Source organism: Sinocyclocheilus anshuiensis, unplaced genomic scaffold (assembly GCF_001515605.1).
Source record: "Sinocyclocheilus anshuiensis isolate Anshui unplaced genomic scaffold, SAMN03320099.WGS_v1.1 scaffold450, whole genome shotgun sequence".
NCBI lineage: Eukaryota > Metazoa > Chordata > Actinopteri > Cypriniformes > Cyprinidae > Sinocyclocheilus > Sinocyclocheilus anshuiensis.
Window position 1 is genome coordinate 1,314,087 of NW_015546056.1, and position 24,912 is coordinate 1,338,998.

Sequence of the window (24,912 nt, forward strand, 5' to 3'; positions counted from 1 at the left end):
TGGGTTAAAATATGATCTGCATTATTTATTTGTTTGTGTTTCAGTTATTTATTTCTTAATATGACCTGCTATCTGACTTACGAGAGCAGCAGTCACTAGTGTGTATTTAAGAGGAAAAGAAAAGTAGTGATTTCACCACCAACGCAACAAAACAAACACGCCCACTCGAGCGCTAACCATTGGCTATGAGGCAACGCAGTCAGAAAAGACCCGCCCACCACCATACTGCGCGTGCTACCATTGGATATAATACAGCTCTATAAGCAGAAAGATATGAAGGTAGAATGACGTCAAAAAGATTTGCATACGCAGGGTAATATTTGTGGAAGGGTACATAAGACTGTAAGCGTAAATTAAATTTGCATGCGCAAGAGAAGCTTTGTAAAGGTGTAAATCGCGTTTCAAGCGCAAGAAAAAATTATTTGCAGCATTTTACTGTTATTCGTAAGTGTAATTCATGTATTGTGAAACTGCAGCTTCACGCTAACGCAAAATAAATATGATCTGCATGCTTCTGACTTCCATGTTTCCGCGCTTACACTTTTGGCACGTTTTTTTCGCCAAAAGACGGTCAAAAGCACTGCAAGCCTGTGAACAGTGATTTGCAAGCGAAAACCAACAGTTTAAAGAACTGCAAAACGGATTGACTGCATAGAACCAATCTGTATGTGTACAAAACTAACTGTTGCAAATGTCTAAATGACTTGTGCATGTGGGGCAAAAAGTTCCCGAAATAAACCGATATGTACAGCTCCGTCTTTCTTTTCTCTGCGCTTACAATTTTGGCATTGTTCTCTCACTAACTGAGTTTTGCAAGGGTGAGGGGGAGGGCGGGGCCACCTTCTTATTGTAGCCATAATTAGTAGATTAGTTAATGCAAACAGTATTATTTATGAAATCTAGATAAGGACTGCAGGTTATGAAGCCATATTTAAAATCATATTTAGAAACTTGTTAACAATAGCAACTGCACAGAAAAATGTTTCAAAAGTTTTTTTAGCAATTGTGAATTGCATGTAATGTTTTTGTGTACCATGGCATTTTTGTATTTCATCTATTTAATTGATGAATAAAGCATTGTATGGCCAGTCAGCTCTGTGATCATTAGTAATCATTACGTGAATGCAAATAAAGTCATGCTTTTGAATCCTTTTATTGTTTGCTATACTAAATAATTAATAAGGTAATATATATATATATATTATTATTATTATTTTTATTTTTTTTTTTTAAATCTTTTTATTGCGTTTGCCGGTTTTTGTTCTGTACAATACATAAGTGTCGTGTTCTCAGTGTTAAGCTACTCTGTGCGTGTTTTATAGCAGCCTATGTTATGTAGTTTTATGCATAGTTTTATGCACTATTTTTATTCATTTTATACACCCTTTTATTTAAGTTGTAAATTGTGTGTACAACGTTTCATTTCTTACACTTGTGTCGTGTCCCTTTTGTGTTTTGGATATTATATTAAAATGAGTTCGTTTGTGTCAACGCGGTGTAGCCAATCAGCGCTGTGATATAGTTGACCAATGAAATCGAACCAGAGACATGAGTCATGGCTGCGGGGTGGGGTTTTCGCGTTGGGGGCGTGGTTTGCGCCCAACTGGTTTGGGAAAAAAAATCACGCTCATAAAAGAACTGAAGACATATCCGCGTGGAAGAACAGTATACGGACCCGTACATAATCACAAGCCTCCACACATTAGTTGGTAAGTATACAAAGAACTTTTACGCTGCATGCAAAAGAGTATGAGCTTATGTATGAGCTTTCTATCGTAATATAGCGCTATGTGTTAGTCGCAGGCAAATATATGAATATTCCATTGTTATATGAGCACATCGATGTAGGCCACTTTGTTTATGTTGAAAACATTTCTCGTTAGTGTTTACTTATTGTAATCTCAGCATGCATTATTACAAAGCATGTTGGTTGAGTAATTGTTTTAAAATAAATACATTTCTATACAAGACAAAGGGACATTTCCTTATCTTCCAAAAACAGGTACACTCGTCTTTTTGGACAAACATTGGTAACAGACTTCGAAATATTTAAATGGGCATTTCTTTATGTATATGTATGCATATGTGTGGGAATATATTTGTGTATGTTCAAAAGTTTCACTGACAGAAGTAAATAATTGACACTGTTCAAGGATGCATTCAATTGATCAAAAGTTACAGTAGCGACATTTATAATGTTACTATTTCAAATAAATGTTGTTCTTTCTAACTCTCATCCTGAAATACATTTTGGTTGCGGTAAAAATATTAGGCAGCTCAGCTGTTTTGATATCTAAAGGATTATTGGGTTATGCATCTGTTGCTGAGGCGAAGCTCACACAGTCTCTCCAGGAGAAATCAAAACGCGCAACACTAAGAAACTCAGCATCCTGAGGTAAAAATTCAAAATGGAAAGTTTTTATATTTAAAATGCAGTTAGTTAGGCAACATCAAACAACGTTTTCACCATTACGACTGTTTAATAACGACTGTTTAATAGTTCTATAAACAGTTCAATAAGCAAATAGGCCTACAATAATATTAGGTCACTTACATTTTAGGCGGAAACACAGCGCACCTCACAGCAAACAGCCGATTCATTGCTGATTGATTCCGTGTTTTGAACGAATCGGTTGAGTCAAAGTTTCATGTACCCACTGTATATATCATATCTGATTATTTTAGCAGAATCAAACAAAATTTTGAATTTAGTTTAAGACATTTTAATAGTTTTTTCTCTCTCCGCAGTAGTGAAGCATTATGGGTGGTCAGGTGTCCATTGATGAGAATGTCCATGTGGTGATTGTCGGCGGTGGTTTTGGTGGCAGTGCAGCTGCCCAACACCTTAAACATCATGGAGTGCCCTTCATGCTTATTGACATCCTGGATGCGTTTCATCACAACGTTGCAGCACTGCGTGCCTCAGTTCAAGCTGGTATGCTAATAATAAGATGCCTAATGTAATAAAACAAACAGTTAGAATAATACAACAATGCAGTTTTTTGTATATTCATCTAGGTTTTGCGAAACAGACATTCATACCATACAAAGAGACATTTGAACTGAATTTCCTCCAAGGCCGTGTCATACAGATAGACTCAGAAACGCAGACAGTTGTGCTTGACAATGGAAAGGTAAGAGATATTATAATGTTACAGCAGAAGAAAACAAAATATGAGCATATGAGAACTTTAATAAATGCTAATATCAATCTACAGCAAGTACGTTATTCACACCTCATTCTGTGCACTGGAACAAGCGGACATTTCCCAGGCAAACACAATTCTGTGGCCACCTACCAATCAGCCATTCAGAAGTATGAGGACTTTGTCAATGTGGTGAGTTGTGTTATTGGTCATGTTCATTTTGAGCTGTTACATAACCACATTATGTTGTGATATGATCTTAACTGACAACACAGACTTGACTGTTAAAAGCTAGAATTATTTACAATTTCATCCAATGTTTCAGATCCAGGAAGCAAACACGGCTGTAGTTGTTGGTGGTGGAACCACCGGTGTTGAAATGGCTGCTGAGATCAGGACTGAATTTACTGACAAGAAGGTGAAGCTCTGCATTCACTCACAAATAGACTTTGCACTCTTATTCTAAATTGTGAGCTTAAATGTTTGTTTCTCACGCAAATTTCATCTAGGTGATTCTGATCCACCCGCGTGAGGAGGTGGCTGATCCTGATCTATTGCCTTCTGTCAAAGAACAAACCAAACAGGTGCTGCTGGAAAAGGGGGTGGAGCTTTTGCTAGGTAATGATCTTGCGTGTCGGGGTTGCTTAGCATCTGCATTATATTCCTGATGCCTGATGTCACATATCTTGGGAATTACAGTGAACAATATGAGATCCAGTGTTGCTGATACAGATATTGATATGATTTGACTTTAATAAAATTGTAACTTAAAGGAAAACCTATTGTCTCACACTGGCAATTGCTGCATTTTAAAACATAAGCAACAAAAACATGAGCTGAAATTGGAATGCTTTCAGCATGATTATTATTTGGAGTTGCTAATTGCACTCCAATATAAATAATACTATTAGCCGTTTTGTTCAAATGCAACTGGTAGGGTAGCAGCTTTTGAGAATGACTGTCGAAAACTTCAGTGTTAATATTAATGTAATATCAATGCAATTGTTTTTAGTTTTTGCTTTTTTTACATTTTAATGGATATTTTTCTTAATGAAAGCTTTAATATAATATACAGCTAACAGCTGATATCAGTATTTCATGTCCACATATTGATTTGTTTAATTAGTAGCCATGTAATATGGCTGGGTGTGGGGCTGAGGGGACTTTTATCACCTTGAAGGTGTTTATATTGCAGTGACTGACTGATTGTACATTATTTTTCCTTACGTTGTCTATATGGGGAAATGGCCTTTGAGGAAATGGAAATGGATTAGACTATGCAAAAGACCGCAGTTCAGACCGCGTATAACTTATAATTAATTGTGCATGATTTCTTACTTTCCCTATGTTCCTGAATGCAGGGCGGAAAGTGACAAACCTTGATGAGCTGGAATTGAATGTGTGTCGGAAAGGCATGGTGATCAAGACCAATAAAAACGAGCAGGTCACTGCTGATCTAGTCATCTGCTGCACAGGAAATAAAATCAACTCTGAAGCATACAGGTCCAGTCTGAGTAAGTGCTTTTTGTATGTATAGTTATGTATGTATAGCTTTTGTAATTACTGAGATGATATCTAATCCTAGTAATATTTGGTTACATCTCCAAAGGGAATGTTTACTTTGATACCGTCTGTTTGTGTGAATGAACTGAATTACATCTCAAAGAAATGAACAGTCACACAATGAAAGAACTTCATTAGTTTTTAGTTCTAGACATAATTATTTATGTCATGAATTATGACTTAATTATTCTGATTTATCCCCTTTATGTTTTTATTTCAACTGTTTAGACAAATGTCTTTAAAAATTCTTAATAAAGAATTTCTAGGAGAAAAAAAATTGTTCATTCTTCATAGTCCATAAAATGTTATTTTATTAAACAGAATATATGCAAATGAAATAATTTCTATAGGCAGCATTTCAAACACTGATTATTAATATACGTGCATGTTTTTTGGACTACACCGTATTTTGTGTGCATGATAACATATGGGTAATTCATACAGAATGATCATGTATTATTAAAAACTACACTTCCATTTAATTGTACTTTATTACATTCAAATATGAGTATGGATTCTGCATTCTCAAAACGTTCTTAATGGCACAGAACCCTGGTACTTATGCAGTTGCAAAGCTTAGAGAATGTTATATGTATGATATTTTATATCACACAATTGTTTGTTGACTTGTAGTAGTGCCCTTATATAACCTCATTTAACTGGTTGATTCTTCACCCACTCTCTCTCTTTCTCACTGTCTGTGTATGTATATATTTTTTCTCATATTTCAGCTACATGTATGGCAGAGAATGGTGCTCTGAAAGTGAACCAGCACCTACAAGTAGAAGGCTTTGACAATGTGTATGCTGTGGGTGACTGTGCCAATCTCGATGAACCCAAGTTGGCGTATCATGCTGGACTTCATGCTGCGGTTGCTGCCACCAATATCATAAACAGTCTGACAGGAAAATGTTTAACCTCATATCGCACAGGTAACAACCAATCACCCAGTGGTTTAGCGTCAGCTGTTCTTTGTGAGCTCTTTTTTTAAAGGTTAATTTCTCACAGTTCTTATACAATACAATTCAGACAGCTTTCTTGATGAGTTTTATACCACTTTATTTCCATTGATCAGTGTTGTTTTCCCAATCAGGAAATGTGACTATGCTGATTGCTATGGGCAAGGATGCTGGAGTAGGCCAGTTTAATGGCTATAAACTACCTCGATTTCTGGTCACCACGGGAAAGAGCCAAAGCTTGCTGCTGTGGAAGAGCTGGAGGGAAATGGGCCAGAAAGCCCCAAATTAACACAAGGTTAACAAAAAATGTTTACATTATACTCAAAATGTCTGAACTATAACACAGTTCCATTTTACTTGATCACTTTTTTTTATCGAAATGATTTTGACATTAATCGTCTTATAATTAAATTAAATTAAACCAGACCAGCAGAAGGATGATTTATGTTGTACAAATAACCAACATTATATATACTTATATATAACATTGTTTGTAATCTTTTATAGAACAATCAAAAGCACCATTTTATATATTTATACATTTGTTTGCTCATGTTACTCTTCATTGATAGTAGTTTGCTCTCATATCTTCCTGCATTGACCACGTGATGAACTGTTGGTGTTTCTCCACTAGAGGGCGATCATACAATATAAATTATGGTCAACAGAACAAGATGCTGAGTCACTCAGTAGATATTGTTTTTCATAATTTCATAATTATTGAAATTAAAAATAATACTTAAAGTGCTTTTTTTTTAAATGCTTTTAAAAAACGTAACAACCATCTTTGTGCGTTTACTTAAAATGATTTATAAACAGTGAATGCCTTTACTCGTGTGCTTTTCTGAACTTGATTGAGTGATTCACACAAAGTGGAGCAAATCAAATTAGCCTAAATCATTTTTAAGAACCATTAATGTTGTCTAATCAGGTTTGTAAAGGTGTAGTGTGTCATTTATGCTCCTCTAAGAGCACCGAAATGGAATTGTAATCTGTTTGATTCAGCAACACACTACATTGTTGTCACATGACTTCATCATGCATCAAATATGAATAGTGTGGTGATATAATTTTGGGTTGTTTTTGCATTTTAAATTCAATTTAGTGTAAAAAAAAAATCTATTGGCAGTTCATTAAAATAATAAATATTAATTTGCAGTTCATTTATCTGACTGAAAAGACCAAGATAAGTGCACTGCACTATGAGATGCATAAAATTCTGAACACAGCCAGTCAGAACAGTTTTATTCCTTCTTAAATGTCCTGGTGCACTGGGTTACTGCACAGTCAAGAGAACTGGAGTCAGTCACAAAGAGCTGGAAATCACTGCAGTTGGTGCATCAAAATGCCCCATAATGATGCAGTCATGTCTGGAGCTGGTGACTGGGAAGGCCGTTGGCATTTAGTGTTCATGAAACTCTTGATATATTGTCCTGAAATCAAGGTATTGTGCTCTTTATATCACGTTACACATCTTTGCTCGTTGGCCTTGGATACAAGTGGTCTTTAAATGGCAATACTGCCATAAATTCCAACTTTGAGAAGCTCACAAATCACAGCCCACTGTTTGAGTTGAGTCTGGGTCGCACAGGCACTGATTCAATTCAGAGGTTGCTTTAGTTTGGCTGTAGCTTTGTGGTATTCAGCCAATATACTGTGGGATGTTGCCCTACTCCAGTATGAATGTCAGCTAGCATTGTTCATGTTTGTTAATGCAGTTTGTTCATGTTTGTCATTTGTTGTCCTTATAATCATTGCCATGCAGTTTTATATTGTTTCAACATGCTTTTTTAAAGGAATAGTCCACCCAAAACTCATGTTATCATTTACTGACCCTCATGTCAATCCAAACCCGCAAGACTTTTGTTCATCTTCCAAACACAAATAAAAATATTTTCGAAGACACTTGAGAGATCTCTGTCCTCCACTGAAAGTCCCTTCCACCAAAACATCATAAAGTAAAAGTAATATATATGAACTGCGCAGTTTAACTCAAGTCTTCAAAAGAGACACGATCACTTTATATGATGAATATAATTTAGGCTTTTACTAACATAAAAACATTGATCAACACACATAAAGCACATCAAATATGGTCAATAGCATAAACCGTGACACAAGAACAAACCTCATTGGATCTTGTGCATCAATGTTCCTTTCCTATTAAGACTAAAACCATTTTGCATAGAAAATAACACTGTGCTAATACTTTACTAGAAGTACTGGTGGTTGTTTTGATGGGAGTTATGACATCTTTTTTTTTTATTAGTGAGTTATGACATCATTCAATTTATAGAGCCATCATCAAAATATCTGCACTAAGCTATACTGTATAAATTAATCATTGAGTTTAAGACTTATTTATTAAAAAGAGGCAGCAGCATGTTTCATTCCTAATAGGTATGCACTCAAATGCAGGCCTGGCACCTAAATCCCCCTGATGATTTTTTTGTTGTTGGTTGATATACAATTCTGCACTGATGTGACTCAGCAAAACAAGAAATCTAGGATTAAAAATGCATAAAATGTAAAAATGAGATGCAAGAGAGCTTCAAAAAAACATTCAAAATATCATCAGCGAACAGCATAATATCTCGTCTCTTCTTCATCCTAGCGTGTATCCCACAGCATGTCTCGTCTCTGCTCAGTCAAAAAGCAATGAATGATATAAGCAGACAGACAATTGAATTCTTTCACTGTGAAGGGAGACAGATATGAAGGCGTTCATCGATGCTCATCAAATAAATCTTATGTTTGAATGAGTAAGCAGAGTCAGACAGTCCACTGTGTTCCTTGTGGCTTTGTTTTTATTTCCAATAGGAATAGTTCACCCAAAAATGAAAATTACCTGGAAAGTTTATCCGAAATGTAGATAAGTTTGTTTTTTATCCATGGGAACTTTCTGAAGATTTTCAGAAATGTAGCATTACATCACTTGCTCAGCAATGGATCCTCTCTGCAGTGAATGGGTGCCGTCAGAATGAGAGTCCAAACAGCTGATAAAAACATCACAATAATCCACAAGTAATCCACACCACTCCAGTCCATCAGTTAACATCTAGGGAAGCAAAAAAAGCTGTGCGTTTATGATAAACAAATCCATCGTAAAGATGTTTTAACTTCAAATCCTTAGTTCTCTATCCTTAATATTGCTTTATCCAGTTAAAAAGTTATCTTGTCTGAATCAGGAGAGAAATATACACAGATCAAGCACTGCTTACAAGTGAAAATATGTTGGATTTTGATGTAAAAAGACAATGGGATGGACTTATGTACTCATATTTTGGCTCCGGTTTAAAGTTAAATGCCTTAATGATAGATTTGTTTTACTTCACAAGACATTAACTGATGGACTGGAGTTTTATTTAGGATTATTTATGGATTATTGTGATGTTTTTATCAGATGTTTGAACTCTTCATTCTCACGGCATTCTGATGTAATGCAAAATTTCTTCAAATCTGTTCTAATGAAGAACCAAACTCTACATCTTGGATGGCCCTGAGGATGAGTAAATGTTTTTTCATTTTTGGGTAAACTATTTCTTTAAGGCAAAGCAAGTCTTTTAATTGTAGAGGGGAAGTAAAGGAAGTAAACATTCAACTGCAGGTCATTCTCGACCAGAAATAATCTGTCAGACGCTGCTGTTTATCAATAATTGAATTGTCGAGAAAAGTTCCTCAGGGAAAATACTTAATAAAAAATATGCCTGTTTAATATCAACACCTGTGAAAAAGTTAAATGTAGCCAGATCACATGACTTAAATAAGTCAGACGTCATTGTGACCTCTCTCCAAAACACATGGGCTCGTCTTGTGGTTACAGTGAATAACACATCACATAACCTCCAGCATCCTGGGTTTCCCCCAGGCAGACATCTGTCTGTTTTCCCTCAGCAATTCAGTTAGCTCTAAAATGAATTATAATTAGCTAATTTACAACACTATAGTAATCATTAGCCTAACATTTATCATGCATTTTCTTTTCCTCAGAATCGTTTTCGGTTGTCCTCTGGCTCACTGTAAACTATTTAAAAAAATTAAACATTTCCCATGGTATGCCTGGGAGACAGTAATGAATGGTCTTATTGTGCTCACTTAAATATATTTTGTCTTACACAGTATACATCACTATATTCTAGTGTGCATTTGGAATTACCTTAAGAAAACCCCCATTAACATGATTAAATTGTTTGTGATTTAACAATTGCCCTCTCTCCAGCTCTAATTTCCAAAACAAACCAAATATTCCAAGTATGCCTACCTTGTCCTCAAAGTTCATGGAAAAAGAGTCAACAGTGGATTGATTCAATCATTTTTTTTCTTTTTTTTTAACTCAGTAAGGGTACATTTTTGTCAGTGATTATGCCAGAACATTTTTTTTACCCACACATATTTCTGATGGAATGTAGGTGTAGAATTATTCAATTGCCACACTAAAGTCACATGAGGACTAAATTAGATGAGTGAAGTATGACGTAGGCCTACCACATACGCAAACAAAAACAGGCCTATGACTTTTTAAAGCCTACTGTATCATATTTTAAATGCACATTTCTAAGGCCTCTAAATTATCAACATGATCAAAACCTGCTGTACACAATCTACTTCATGCCTTTAGACTGATAGTTCATACTGTTTTAGCAAATAAAAGGGCTATACCTATTAGTATAACTAAAAATTTGGTAACACTTTAGATTAGGGAACAGCATTCTTGCTAAGTTATTAGCATGCATATTACTAGAATATTGGCTGTTTATTAGTACTTATAAAGCACATGCCTTATTCTGCATGATCATATTCTAGATCCCTTAACCTTACCCCATATCTAACTATTTTACTTACTATCAATTAGGAGTTTATTGAGGGGAAAACTCTTAATAGTGAATATGTGTTCCCTAATCTAAAGTGCTACCAAAACGGCCCCTTCAGGTCGTGGTCCATATGTCTTTTTTACTGTGAAATCTTTAATGATTTTTATAAATTAATCATATAAGAATAACTTTCACTTTGTTAGTAATATTTCAAGATGAACACTTACTGGACTGAAGCAACTTAGGTTTACTTGATTATCAATATATCATTTTTTACAAAAACCATGTAAAAATGTGAGTATAAAGATGATACATCAGGCTTTTGAGGAATGCTTATTTCATCTTACAATCAATGTATTGCACTGCATTACATTACATATTTTGACCTCTAGAGCTTGGGCCATAAACTAAGCATTTAAGACCTATAACCCTGAAATGCTTAGAAACACGCAGCGTTACTCTATGTGTTGACGTCATTTTAACTGAAACAGGAAGACAGGGCGGGACATATCAAGCAGCCCCGCCCCAGTAATCCACACCACTCCAGTCCATCAGTTAACATCTAGGGAAGCAAAAAAAGCTGTGCGTTTATGATAAACAAATCCATCGTAAAGATGTTTTAACTTCAAATCCTTAGTTCTCTATCCTTAATATTGCTTTATCCAGTTAAAAAGTTATCTTGTCTGAATCAGGAGAGAAATATACACAGATCAAGCACTGCTTACAAGTGAAAATATGTTGGATTTTGATGTAAAAAGACAATGGGATGGACTTATGTACTCATATTTTGGCTCCGGTTTAAAGTTAAATGCCTTAATGATAGATTTGTTTTACTTCACAAGACATTAACTGATGGACTGGAGTTTTATTTAGGATTATTTATGGATTATTGTGATGTTTTTATCAGATGTTTGAACTCTTCATTCTCACGGCATTCTGATGTAATGCAAAATTTCTTCAAATCTGTTCTAATGAAGAACCAAACTCTACATCTTGGATGGCCCTGAGGATGAGTAAATGTTTTTTCATTTTTGGGTAAACTATTTCTTTAAGGCAAAGCAAGTCTTTTAATTGTAGAGGGGAAGTAAAGGAAGTAAACATTCAACTGCAGGTCATTCTCGACCAGAAATAATCTGTCAGACGCTGCTGTTTATCAATAATTGAATTGTCGAGAAAAGTTCCTCAGGGAAAATACTTAATAAAAAATATGCCTGTTTAATATCAACACCTGTGAAAAAGTTAAATGTAGCCAGATCACATGACTTAAATAAGTCAGACGTCATTGTGACCTCTCTCCAAAACACATGGGCTCGTCTTGTGGTTACAGTGAATAACACATCACATAACCTCCAGCATCCTGGGTTTCCCCCAGGCAGACATCTGTCTGTTTTCCCTCAGCAATTCAGTTAGCTCTAAAATGAATTATAATTAGCTAATTTACAACACTATAGTAATCATTAGCCTAACATTTATCATGCATTTTCTTTTCCTCAGAATCGTTTTCGGTTGTCCTCTGGCTCACTGTAAACTATTTAAAAAAATTAAACATTTCCCATGGTATGCCTGGGAGACAGTAATGAATGGTCTTATTGTGCTCACTTAAATATATTTTGTCTTACACAGTATACATCACTATATTCTAGTGTGCATTTGGAATTACCTTAAGAAAACCCCCATTAACATGATTAAATTGTTTGTGATTTAACAATTGCCCTCTCTCCAGCTCTAATTTCCAAAACAAACCAAATATTCCAAGTATGCCTACCTTGTCCTCAAAGTTCATGGAAAAAGAGTCAACAGTGGATTGATTCAATCATTTTTTTTCTTTTTTTTTAACTCAGTAAGGGTACATTTTTGTCAGTGATTATGCCAGAACATTTTTTTTACCCACACATATTTCTGATGGAATGTAGGTGTAGAATTATTCAATTGCCACACTAAAGTCACATGAGGACTAAATTAGATGAGTGAAGTATGACGTAGGCCTACCACATACGCAAACAAAAACAGGCCTATGACTTTTTAAAGCCTACTGTATCATATTTTAAATGCACATTTCTAAGGCCTCTAAATTATCAACATGATCAAAACCTGCTGTACACAATCTACTTCATGCCTTTAGACTGATAGTTCATACTGTTTTAGCAAATAAAAGGGCTATACCTATTAGTATAACTAAAAATTTGGTAACACTTTAGATTAGGGAACAGCATTCTTGCTAAGTTATTAGCATGCATATTACTAGAATATTGGCTGTTTATTATTACTTATAAAGCACATGCCTTATTCTGCATGATCATATTCTAGATCCCTTAACCTTACCCCATATCTAACTATTTTACTTACTATCAATTAGGAGTTTATTGAGGGGAAAACTCTTAATAGTGAATATGTGTTCCCTAATCTAAAGTGCTACCAAAACGGCCCCTTCAGGTCGTGGTCCATATGTCTTTTTTACTGTGAAATCTTTAATGATTTTTATAAATTAATCATATAAGAATAACTTTCACTTTGTTAGTAATATTTCAAGATGAACACTTACTGGACTGAAGCAACTTAGGTTTACTTGATTATCAATATATCATTTTTTACAAAAACCATGTAAAAATGTGAGTATAAAGATGATACATCAGGCTTTTGAGGAATGCTTATTTCATCTTACAATCAATGTATTGCACTGCATTACATTACATATTTTGACCTCTAGAGCTTGGGCCATAAACTAAGCATTTAAGACCTATAACCCTGAAATGCTTAGAAACACGCAGCGTTACTCTATGTGTTGACGTCTTACTATTGGGAAATATAGAGTGACAACTGATATTTACATGCATTTTATGTAAGTACTCTGCTATACTGTTATAAAATATCTAATTGATTTACAAGCATATCGTCTTACGTTTTGACCCTATAAATATCAGCAACTTCACCAAATTGCATATCTTTGCCCAGTCTGGGCCTCTGCATAAATCTGAGGTGTTTTTATCTCCTCAAGTAGCTCCATATTCTCCTATATTATATGAGCTTGATGTATCAAATACGATTTTCAACAGAAAACAGATATTTTACAAAACAAAACACATATTTTAGACTACCATTGTTTTGCTTATATTTTACAGACAGACCCGAACACAGTCATCCTTTAGCCGTGTCGACATCTTTATTTCTCCTTCGACCTCTGCCCCTGGACACACCCCTTTAAAGCACCCATGCATAACAACACACCATGATACCAGGTAATGGACTGTCAACTATAGTGCAATGCACTATTGGTCTCAAAGTATCTCACAGATCATATGGTCTCCTGTGGGATGGGATGTTGCATGCAGCCCATCAGTGCTCATCCTCTCAGTGCTTCCTTCAGGAGTTGCAGATTCGGCAAAAACGTGCCAGGTCATACAAATGCAGTAACAGGGTATCAGTTTCATACAGAAACAGCAGCATGTACTGCTGGAAGATGCTGAAATCACTCATACTTTTTTCAACTCTTCCCCTCCAAACACTCATCTTCATTATACAATATAACACTCGCTCTTCACAGTCCAATCAGTTCCTGATGTACTTAGAATTAATTCACAATTTCCCTTCATATGTTAGCAATATTGAATGTGTGGATTTGGAGTAAGATTAAATCATCACTCTATAGATGATTATCATTACTGCATGTGGTCAAAGTCTATATTTTACACTGAATTAACTTGTGATGTTATGGTAGATTTAAATGAACAACCAGTAATACATAACTTCTTTGAGAGCTACATTCCTGGAGACCTGAGCTCCTGCTTTAACACACCGGCCAATTAAGGCTGTATACGTGTTTAGCTGGTTCAAGTGTGTTTGATTGAGGTTGGAGATGAAATTTGCAAAACGGTAGCTCTCCATGAGCAGGGTTGGCTACCCTGTTTTTTCTCTTTTCTTTCATAAATGTTACATAAATATATTAGACTGTTTGTTTCAAACCACACTCTTAAAAGGATCAAATATCCCAAAAGTGCACTTAATTGTATTGATGTGTAGTGCACTTCAGATATTCAAAGAATATTTTTAAAACATACTTAGCCTAATATAATATTAATGAAGTAAAAGGCTACATAAATGTACTTATAGAGTTCTAAATGTATTAATTTGTATTTGTATCACCAGTTGAAGGCGTAGGACTATAAAATGTTCGGCCAATCATATCCCTCGGTCCGAGGACTATGATAGGTTATCCTACCTGCTTGTAAATGTATGTATTTGCATCTGCGCACCCGGTTTGCACAGACATGGTACGTCATCAGCACATTCCATTACGCTATTGCAGAGCAATCGAGAATGAAAGGCGTTATTATTGTAATATTATGCGCTTTGTACTAGGGGTTGAACAACTTCAGATTTTTTAAAGCTGACATGACAGGCGATTAACTTACCTGTACAATAAGCTGTTTAAAATGTGCATCCTCACTTTCAATTTCGAGCATCCAGATGGTATAATCACACGTCTTGTGGAGCGCTTTAGGAATATGCATTTATTTGTCATATTAACTGTCTGGAAACAGAGCGTAAATGTGGACTTCAAAGATTTCTTAACCTGTTGCGCCCTCTTTAGGACCGGTGACTAGTCGACTTGAAGATTAAAGCGTCATGGCAGAACATTAAAGTTGACTAATCGACTAGTCGGTGCAACCCCTACTTTGTACTGTAATGTTTTCTCACTGGTGAATGAGACATTAGGTAATCTGACAGCGTTGCACTGAACGCTCCACCAGCGCCGTCTCTCATCGTGTTTCTGGTTAGCCTCTGGTCTGCCTGTGCGTGTTCATGTGTTTTGGAGGAGGTGTGGATTTGGAGAGTGATTTGCAGGCATGGTGGGATCTTATGCTTAGCTTTAAATTGCTAGCCTCTCAGAAATTGTAATTAGTCAAATTAAAAATAAAAAATGTAATTAAGTTCTCAACTACTCAACAGAGTCAGAAAACACTCTACAATTCAACTAATTGGATTTAATTTAAATTTAAACTATAATACATTTTCATTGAATTAACATTCAGTTAAGTGTCTGAAATCATTACATTCAGTTCACACTTAAGAATATTCTTCAAAAGTATAATCTTTAAATAACAAGTACTCTTTTAAAGTATGCTAAAGTGTACTTCTTTCACAAAGCATGATACATGAATTTAATACTGTAAGAATATCAAATTGGATGAAAAAAAACCTCTCTCTCTCCTTCCCTCCACTTTCATGTCATTCATGTACAATGTTGGGTAAGTTACTCTAAAAAAGTAATTCATTACTAGTTCCTAATTACATCTTCAACAATGTAATTAGATTACTGTACAAATTACTCTCTCCAAAAAGTATTTAATTACTTGTTACTAATTACTATATCAACCTCGACAAGTTAATGATACAAGAATAGACATGAAACGGTGCTTTTAATTCTTTCAAATAAATAATAGATAACTACATAAATTATTCTGGTCACATTTTAGATTAGGGTCCAATTCGCACTATTAACTAACTATTAACTATGACTTTTGCCTCAATAAACTGCTTATTAATACTTAGTAAAGTAATTGTTAAGTTTAAGAATTGTGTAGGATTAAGGATTTAGAATATGGTCTTGCAAAATAAGACATTAATATGTGTTTTTTAAGTAATAATAAACAGCCAATATTCCAGTAATATTCATGCTAATAACCAACAAGTTAATTGTGAGAATTGGACACTAAAGTGTTACCAATGTTCTTATTAACTCACCAAAGTATTTAAAGTGAGAAGTGTACATAAAAAGCATGCATTTTAAGGTTAGACTTTAAATTTTGATGTATTGTATATAAATGTTCTACAGTCTATACACAGTATTAAATTCAACTACGTAAGAAGTAACTGTAATTAAATTGCAGAAAAAATAAGAGTAATCCCTTACTTTACTTTTTCAATGGAAAAGTAATTCAATTACAGTAACTAATTACTTAGTAACTAATTACACCCAACATTGTTCATGTACTATAATTTACAATTATATTAATAATAATAATTTTACAATACAAAACCTTAAATTTATGTTAAGTGTCAGATTGAAACAAGTAGTTTGGGGCACATAATGTTTTAAAAAGTGTTTTACAAAATAAATGTTTGAGGTCACTGAAAAAAGTGAGCATTATTTCTTGGAGGGATAAAACTTCTCAAACTGACTCTTACTGTACGTGCACTGAATACTCTCCATGACAAACTACAGCTTCTTAATGCTGGAGACTGTCTACAGATAGACATTTTGAATGCAAATATTGAAAACTCATTCCTCAAGCAGGATGACCCGGAACTGGCAACCCAATCTCATGAAAGTGCGTATAAATAGTACGCCAAATAAAAATGAAAACTCGTGGTATTGATACGCAAAAATGGACTTTGGCGTGTATATGCTATGCGATGGGTAGGTTTAGGGTTGTGGGGTAGATGCATATCATATGTACGCGAAAACTGCATATCATATGCATGCCAACAAATTTCGTATCATATGCACGCGAAAACTGCGTATTATATGCACGCCAAACACATGCGTATCAAATGCACTCCAAAGTCCATTTTTGCGTATCAATACCACGAGTTTTCATTTTTATTTGGCGTACTATTTATACGCATTTTCATGAGACCGGGCTAGACTTTGTTAGATCAATTTACTGTCCTGTTGGAGAGGTGGCGCCAAGAGTTTTAGACTACTAAAATACAAAAAGATACCAATCCACTTCCTGGTACAGGCAGCCAAAAAAGTATAGTACTACTTATAATCTCAGGGTAGACACCATTTAGCCTTGTTTTCATTCATGTTGGATTAAAAATGGCGTCTTCCATTATTAAAAGCATAAAGTCAATTGAGCCAAAGCAACAGGTTGCTCCAGGAGCACAATCTCTGTCAATAAAGAAGTGTTATTTGCATTACATTAAAAGCGTCTGCTTATCAGCAGAAACTCTATAACAGTGTTTTCAATTCCTTCAATACTCAAACTTTCCACTCTATGAGCAGAAGGTTAGTTCATAGCACTGAAGATGTGGCAGTAAATGCATGTTAATATATATATATAAATCACATGGAGGATGAATTACCTTTTGAATGTTGACAGAATTTGTGGTCCATAATGGCAGAAGAGGGTAAGTCTTTGCAGAAGCTTGGCGGAAGAAGCGTAGGCAAAGATGGTGGCAGGGCACATTCTGTTTTTCTCAAGTGCCTAAATTGATTTTGGTGTGGAGTTTCTTGGGCAGCAGCCAGGGGCTAATGCAGTATCATCCTGCCACTCCCTGTCTCAGATACAGACACATAAAGAGATGGACATCTGTGCTGAATATGAAACAGAGATCCTTCTGTTTACAAGGCTGTAGGACATAAGAATGAACATCAAGAGTGTATATACATACATGCATAGGGAACATACTGTATGTCTATACATAAATATTCAAACTTCACCTCATGTTTAATTTGTCATACACAAGATTTTACTGATAAATTAGTAATGCATCACATATAACCAGCAATGTGAACATGCCTGATGCTTTATACTTTTGTTGTTGCTGCTGCAGTAATACCTTTACTAAAATTTATAGAAAGCCTCTTTAAACGGGAATCAAACGGTTTTGAGTATGAATAATTACATGGATTATTGGATTAGTATTATAAAATAATCCTATTAAATTATTAAATAGTAATCTCATTCATTAAAAATAAGGCAGGATGCTGATAAGTGAATAAATCTGACATACTGCACATCCAGACAAGAATTCATGACAAATGTTAATCGACCTAATTTGAATATGTTGCATACAAACTTGCTTTACAAAAGATGCCTATCCTATGTCTGCTCCCAAAACACACTTCAAATACTGAGCTTTTTCATTGTTATATATCAGTAACTTAAAAGGGTTAGTTCATCCAAAAATGAAAATCCTGTCATTAATTACTCACCTTCATGTCGTTCCAAACTCGTAAGACCTTCTTTCATCTTTGGAACACAAATTAAGATATTTTTGATTGAATGCGAGCGCTTTCTGACTCTGCATAGACAGCAACGCAACTGACACGTTCAAGGCCCAGAAAGGTAGTAAGGACATCATTAAAATAGTTCTGCCAACGTAGAACCTATATGCACCGCACCTTGTTTCCAATCAGAAGTAGACACACGCTGTACATAAAACAGTCTTCGTGAACATGTCTGAAGATTTTGACAGAGAAGATGACCTGCAAATTTTTGCCCAGCCTTACATTTTTGAACCAGAATATACAGACGATGAGCTAAGAGAGAAGGACGTTTCTTCTGAAATTTCATTAAAAAAAACAACAACAACAACAACAAAATCTTGTTATACAACGTACATGCAGTATATCTCAGATAGTTCGGTCTCAGAAGCAATTGATGATAAATGTTTGAATTAATTTGAAAGAGATTTCTGTCTTTTGTTTGAGACATTAGGTATGTTTGCATGCACTAATTTCCCTCAATCGAATATTTGGCGTACTATTTATACGCATTTTCATGAGACCGGGCTAGACTTTGTTAGATCAATTTACTGTCCTGTTGGAGAGGTGGCGCCAAGAGTTTTAGACTACTAAAATACAAAAAGATACCAATCCACTTCCTGGTACAGGCAGCCAAAAAAGTATAGTACTACTTATAATCTCAGGGTAGACACCATTTAGCCTTGTTTTCATTCATGTTGGATTAAAAATGGCGTCTTCCATTATTAAAAGCATAAAGTCAATTGAGCCAAAGCAACAGGTTGCTCCAGGAGCACAATCTCTGTCAATAAAGAAGTGTTATTTGCATTACATTAAAAGCGTCTGCTTATCAGCAGAAACTCTATAACAGTGTTTTCAATTCCTTCAATACTCAAACTTTCCACTCTATGAGCAGAAGGTTAGTTCATAGCACTGAAGATGTGGCAGTAAATGCATGTTAATATATATATATAAATCACATGGAGGATGAATTACCTTTTGAATGTTGACAGAATTTGTGGTCCATAATGGCAGAAGAGGGTAAGTCTTTGCAGAAGCTTGGCGGAAGAAGCGTAGGCAAAGATGGTGGCAGGGCACATTCTGTTTTTCTCAAGTGCCTAAATTGATTTTGGTGTGGAGTTTCTTGGGCAGCAGCCAGGGGCTAATGCAGTATCATCCTGCCACTCCCTGTCTCAGATACAGACACATAAAGAGATGGACATCTGTGCTGAATATGAAACAGAGATCCTTCTGTTTACAAGGCTGTAGGACATAAGAATGAACATCAAGAGTGTATATACATACATGCATAGGGAACATACTGTATGTCTATACATAAATATTCAAACTTCACCTCATGTTTAATTTGTCATACACAAGATTTTACTGATAAATTAGTAATGCATCACATATAACCAGCAATGTGAACATGCCTGATGCTTTATACTTTTGTTGTTGCTGCTGCAGTAATACCTTTACTAAAATTTATAGAAAGCCTCTTTAAACGGGAATCAAACGGTTTTGAGTATGAATAATTACATGGATTATTGGATTAGTATTATAAAATAATCCTATTAAATTATTAAATAGTAATCTCATTCATTAAAAATAAGGCAGGATGCTGATAAGTGAATAAATCTGACATACTGCACATCCAGACAAGAATTCATGACAAATGTTAATCGACCTAATTTGAATATGTTGCATACAAACTTGCTTTACAAAAGATGCCTATCCTATGTCTGCTCCCAAAACACACTTCAAATACTGAGCTTTTTCATTGTTATATATCAGTAACTTAAAAGGGTTAGTTCATCCAAAAATGAAAATCCTGTCATTAATTACTCACCTTCATGTCGTTCCAAACTCGTAAGACCTTCTTTCATCTTTGGAACACAAATTAAGATATTTTTGATTGAATGCGAGCGCTTTCTGACTCTGCATAGACAGCAACGCAACTGACACGTTCAAGGCCCAGAAAGGTAGTAAGGACATCATTAAAATAGTTCTGCCAACGTAGAACCTATATGCACCGCACCTTGTTTCCAATCAGAAGTAGACACACGCTGTACATAAAACAGTCTTCGTGAACATGTCTGAAGATTTTGACAGAGAAGATGACCTGCAAATTTTTGCCCAGCCTTACATTTTTGAACCAGAATATACAGACGATGAGCTAAGAGAGAAGGACGTTTCTTCTGAAATTTCATTAAAAAAAACAACAACAACAACAACAAAATCTTGTTATACAACGTACATGCAGTATATCTCAGATAGTTCGGTCTCAGAAGCAATTGATGATAAATGTTTGAATTAATTTGAAAGAGATTTCTGTCTTTTGTTTGAGACATTAGGTATGTTTGCATGCACTAATTTCCCTCAATCGAAATGAATCCTGTCAGTTTTCTGATTCTGAAACTTCTGTTTATATGAACCTTAAACATAGCAATCTGATTTTCTTAATCATTTACAAGTGTAGGCCTATTACATGTATTCTGTACAAAACATCAGCATGTATGTCCAAATTAGCAGAGTCCGAACCAGAGAAAGTCACTGCAATAATGTTACCGGTGCTACTGTGAGTATAATTATCTTGTCTGCCTTGATGAAGTGAAGTGACGTGAAGTGACGTGACATGTGGCCAAGTATGGTGACCCATACTCAGAATTAGTGCTCTGCATTTACCCATCCAAAGTGCACACACACAGCAGTGAACACACACACACCGTGAACACACACCCGGAGCAGTGGGCAGCCATTTATGCTGCGGCGCCCGGGGAGCAGTTGGGGGTTCGGTGCCTTGCTCAAGGGCACCTCAGTCGTGGTATTGAAGGTGGGAGAGAGCGCTGTACATTCACTCCCCCCACCTACAATCCCTGCCGGTACGAGACTCGAACCCACAACCTTTGGGTTATGAGTCCGACTCTCTAACCATTAGGCCACGACTATATATATATATATATTTATTTATTTATTTTTGATGTTGTAAAAGATGTTGTAAAAGTGTTTTGGGGAGGAGACATGAGATTATTACATATCACAGAAAAAAAAAATCTGAGAAGCAGGAGACTGCAGCAATGTCCAGTTGAGCTGCTTATGCATGAAAGATATTGAAAAGCTTTTAACTGTGATTTTTCAATCAGAACCAAAAACCAAGAAACTTTTCTTTAAACTGGTTTGATTTAGATCCACAAAAGCCATAAATACGACCGCTGTAGTCTGAGGGGTGGCGCACTGAACTTGTCTCAGGTTGACGTCACAGCCTGGTACCTTTCTGAGGTCATTTTTTATTCTTAGACATGAAATCATAAATCATTTAGCCATGGTCTTAGTGGCCATCCTCAGAAGGACGGAGTCGTGCAGAAACCAGAGGAGACATTCCCCCAAACATGTCACATAACCCTATCAGCCAAAACTGCATATCAGAAGTTTGTGAATGTCAGCCAGCTCAGGTACACAGCTGCTCTTAAACACATTAGTCTAGTCACCTGACAAGCTGCATCCTCAGTTCCCCTTCTGTCACCCAGCAGACATGAAAACATGTACTGTGTGGTGTCAAATCCAATTACGCATCTCTGCCGCATGCCTATAAAGCTGGAATGTTTTTCTTGCGTCGTAAACCAATCAGCAGTCGGAAGGTCCAGAGCGCCTCTGCAGCGATTGGTCAAAAGTGATCAGAAGGGTGGAGTGAGATGCTTAGAAGGAGGGATTTGTGTTGTTTAGGACAGCCCCCGTCCCAAGTCAGCCATACCCCCTTTAATTGTTTTAGCTAGAGAGACAGAGTTTATTCTGTCAGGGAAGAGAGTGCAGCCTCACTCCTGTGAAGTACGACCTAGTGTGGATGGAGCACGACATCTCTCTCCGTCCCTCCCTCGCATGTCACCGTTCACCGGCTCCGACTTTATTTTGTCCTCTGCATCTGGAGTGACTGACTGAGAGGAAAAGGAAGCAGCAGGTTCTTCAGCCTCAGAGGACGAGAGCGAGGCTTCCCGAAACCAGTACTGATAGCCTGGACAAGACCCCCAGTAGACAGCCACCATGTGCGACTGTTTTCACCTGGCGTTTCCCAACTGGCATGCATCAGCCGCGGGTGGGCATCACTCTTTATTTTGCTCTCTCTCTCTCTCTTTAGCTTTCCTTCTCTCTCTCTGTGTCGGTCTTACTCTGCATGCTCTGTGCTATTTTTATCTCCGCACTCAGCACCTCTGGTGGCAGGACAATATAATCGTGCAGTTGGGCTGTGCATGTGTGCGTTAGTGGGACACTGGTGCTGAGCTTGTTGACAAGCATCACTGCATTTCTCTGCTGAGATAACGCTGCACTGTGGGTGATCTGGGTGTGTCTGCAGTAAAGGGGGACGTGGCTATCTGGCTGTGGGTGTGTCAACAGAGTTATGCAGTATTTTATCAACAGCATCTGCAGTGTGTTTGTTTACAGTGTTGAGAGTGCGATTTCGGAGCGTTTAGGAATTGTCGAATTTGGATAGTATTGTTTACAATGACTTATGAAAGCTTAAGAGCTTATTTTTTGCAGATTTTTTTATATTTTCCCAAATATGTTTATTTTAATTAAGAGCTCATTTTTATTTCAATTATTTCTATGAAGTTTAATAAAAAACAAAAAATATGTATGAATATATATATATATATATATATATATTAATAGATTTTTTATAATATATAATACAATTTAATACACACATATGTGTATGCGTGTGTGTGTGTGTATAATATATATTATATATATATATATATAATTTGATAAAATAAAATAATTTTTTTTTAATAAAACATACAAGATGCATACATAAGCCAAAGTGTCTCTTCAAAGTCCAAGATTCCATAACATACTGATATATTTATAAAATTGTTAACGGAATTTTTAAATAAAATATGAAGTTGTAGGCTATACATAAGCCAAAGTGTCTCCACAACAAAGTGATATATATTAGTAAACAAACAAATAAATAAAAAAAATTATATAAAAATATTTGAAAATACAATTTGTATATGTATTCATCTTATGTACCTTCTTTGTCTAATGTTTTCTATCTTTGGTTGTGTCATTCTGTGTTACAGTAACTTGTTGGTGCTCTTTTTGGCTTCATTATCAAAGGACTTTTAAATCCAATTAACCTGCTAACCAAACAGCTCCAAGTCATTTGGTCACCTTGTCTCATTTAATTCAACTAGCAGCTTTATCTATAGTTTTTTTTTCTTTGACCTTCAGATGAACTTCAACCTCTTTAGTTATACAAACAAACACTTGGAGTGACCTAAATGAGTCAAGAGTTATATTTTAGACATCTTACAAGCTGCAATGAGCAACCAATACATCTCACAATACAACAGCTGCATGACAGCTTAATTACTAGATATACAACCAAGAATGGCAGGATTTAATTAAATCAAATGTGTTTTTGTGCTCTGGTTTTATACAGACATGAACTTGCTTTTCCATGACGCTAAATGTTTGTGAGATTGCATTAACACAATCTCTGCTATTTGAGAAAATGATGTAATTATGATCACACTAAGATGAATACAATCGTGTCAGCAGAATAGACTTAAAAACTACATTATTCTAAACTGCTGTACATAAGCAAAGCACAGTAACCGTATATTTTGTCAAAACTGAGTTTTAACCCAAATCAAGTCAATCCTATGACAAATGGGTTTGGCTTTGCTTTGCTCACATTCTCAGAGTGTGAAAATTGATATAAGATCAATCATAATTCATTCAAAAACTTTTCTCTTTAGTTGGTGTCTTTGTGATTTGGCTCTGTAGAGCAGTATAAACGCTGGTGGGCATGGCTCGAGGTCTTTGTGAGGGATGTAGACTTGTGAGACTTGGATAATGGCCAAAGTACACCAACTGAGCATGATGAGCAAGATGTGGATGAGAATGAATACTCTGAATTAGTGCATAGGCCAGCTGATATATGCACAATGGAAAAAGAAGAGAAATAAAAACCTGTAAAAACTGTACATTACCTTACATAGAAAAAATAATAACTCTATATTGAATAAGACATTACAGTACAGGTAACTTTACAGTAAAAAAGTTTAAAAATCATATTGATAGAGAAGCTATAAAATATTAGTGCATCAGCAGGCCATTAAATACTTATTGATTTTACCCACTTAGTCCACTCTTAAAAATAGTTATAACTATTAGCATCTCACTAATGCCCTCCTGCTAATGAATAAATTATGAATTTGAGAGTATTTGCATTTTTTCATGGTTTGGTTTCATGGAATTGACTGAAGCTGAACATTACTGAAAAAATGAAGAACAGGTTTTGTGTATTGACATGTCATACTGTATTTTTAACTGTGAGAATATTGAGCAATATTTAAAGGCACAGTAAACAAACAAACAAATAAATGGTAACACTTTACTTAAAGGTCCCCTGAAATGCTTAGAAACACGCAGCGTTACTCTATGTGTTGACGTCATTT

At 35.6% G+C, this 24,912-nt stretch overlaps 2 protein-coding genes across 4 annotated transcripts in view; both read left to right on the forward strand.

Annotated features, from left to right (window-relative positions):
- The first annotated feature begins 226 nt into the window (after positions 1–226).
- On the forward strand, positions 227–13,997 carry LOC107699314 (apoptosis-inducing factor 2-like). Of its 3 annotated transcripts, none has more exons than XM_016500534.1 (10): positions 227–279; positions 1,645–1,709; positions 2,749–2,935; positions 3,019–3,134; positions 3,219–3,338; positions 3,472–3,564; positions 3,656–3,764; positions 4,508–4,660; positions 5,441–5,641; positions 5,803–7,515. In XM_016500534.1, exons 3-10 carry the CDS (start codon positions 2,761–2,763, stop codon positions 5,955–5,957), a joined length of 1,122 nt encoding a protein of 373 aa, XP_016356020.1. In that variant the 5' UTR covers positions 227–279; positions 1,645–1,709; positions 2,749–2,760; the 3' UTR covers positions 5,958–7,515. The 3 variants fall into 3 exon arrangements, with proteins under 3 accessions (XP_016356020.1, XP_016356021.1, XP_016356022.1); XM_016500535.1 differs by lacking the exon at positions 227–279 and adding an exon at positions 13,599–13,997 and having other exon boundaries at positions 1,315–1,709; positions 5,803–5,963; XM_016500536.1 differs by lacking the exon at positions 227–279 and having other exon boundaries at positions 1,315–1,709; positions 5,803–5,963; positions 6,303–6,324.
- An 8,249-nt stretch (positions 13,998–22,246) lies between these two features.
- LOC107699313 (protein AHNAK2-like) overlaps positions 22,247–24,912 on the forward strand; it is a 25,088-nt gene continuing 22,422 nt past the window's right edge. The window contains exon 1 of the mRNA XM_016500532.1: positions 22,247–22,541. Coding sequence (XP_016356018.1) covers positions 22,490–22,541 — 52 coding nt within the window. The 5' untranslated portion in view covers positions 22,247–22,489. The remainder of the gene's footprint in view (positions 22,542–24,912) is intronic.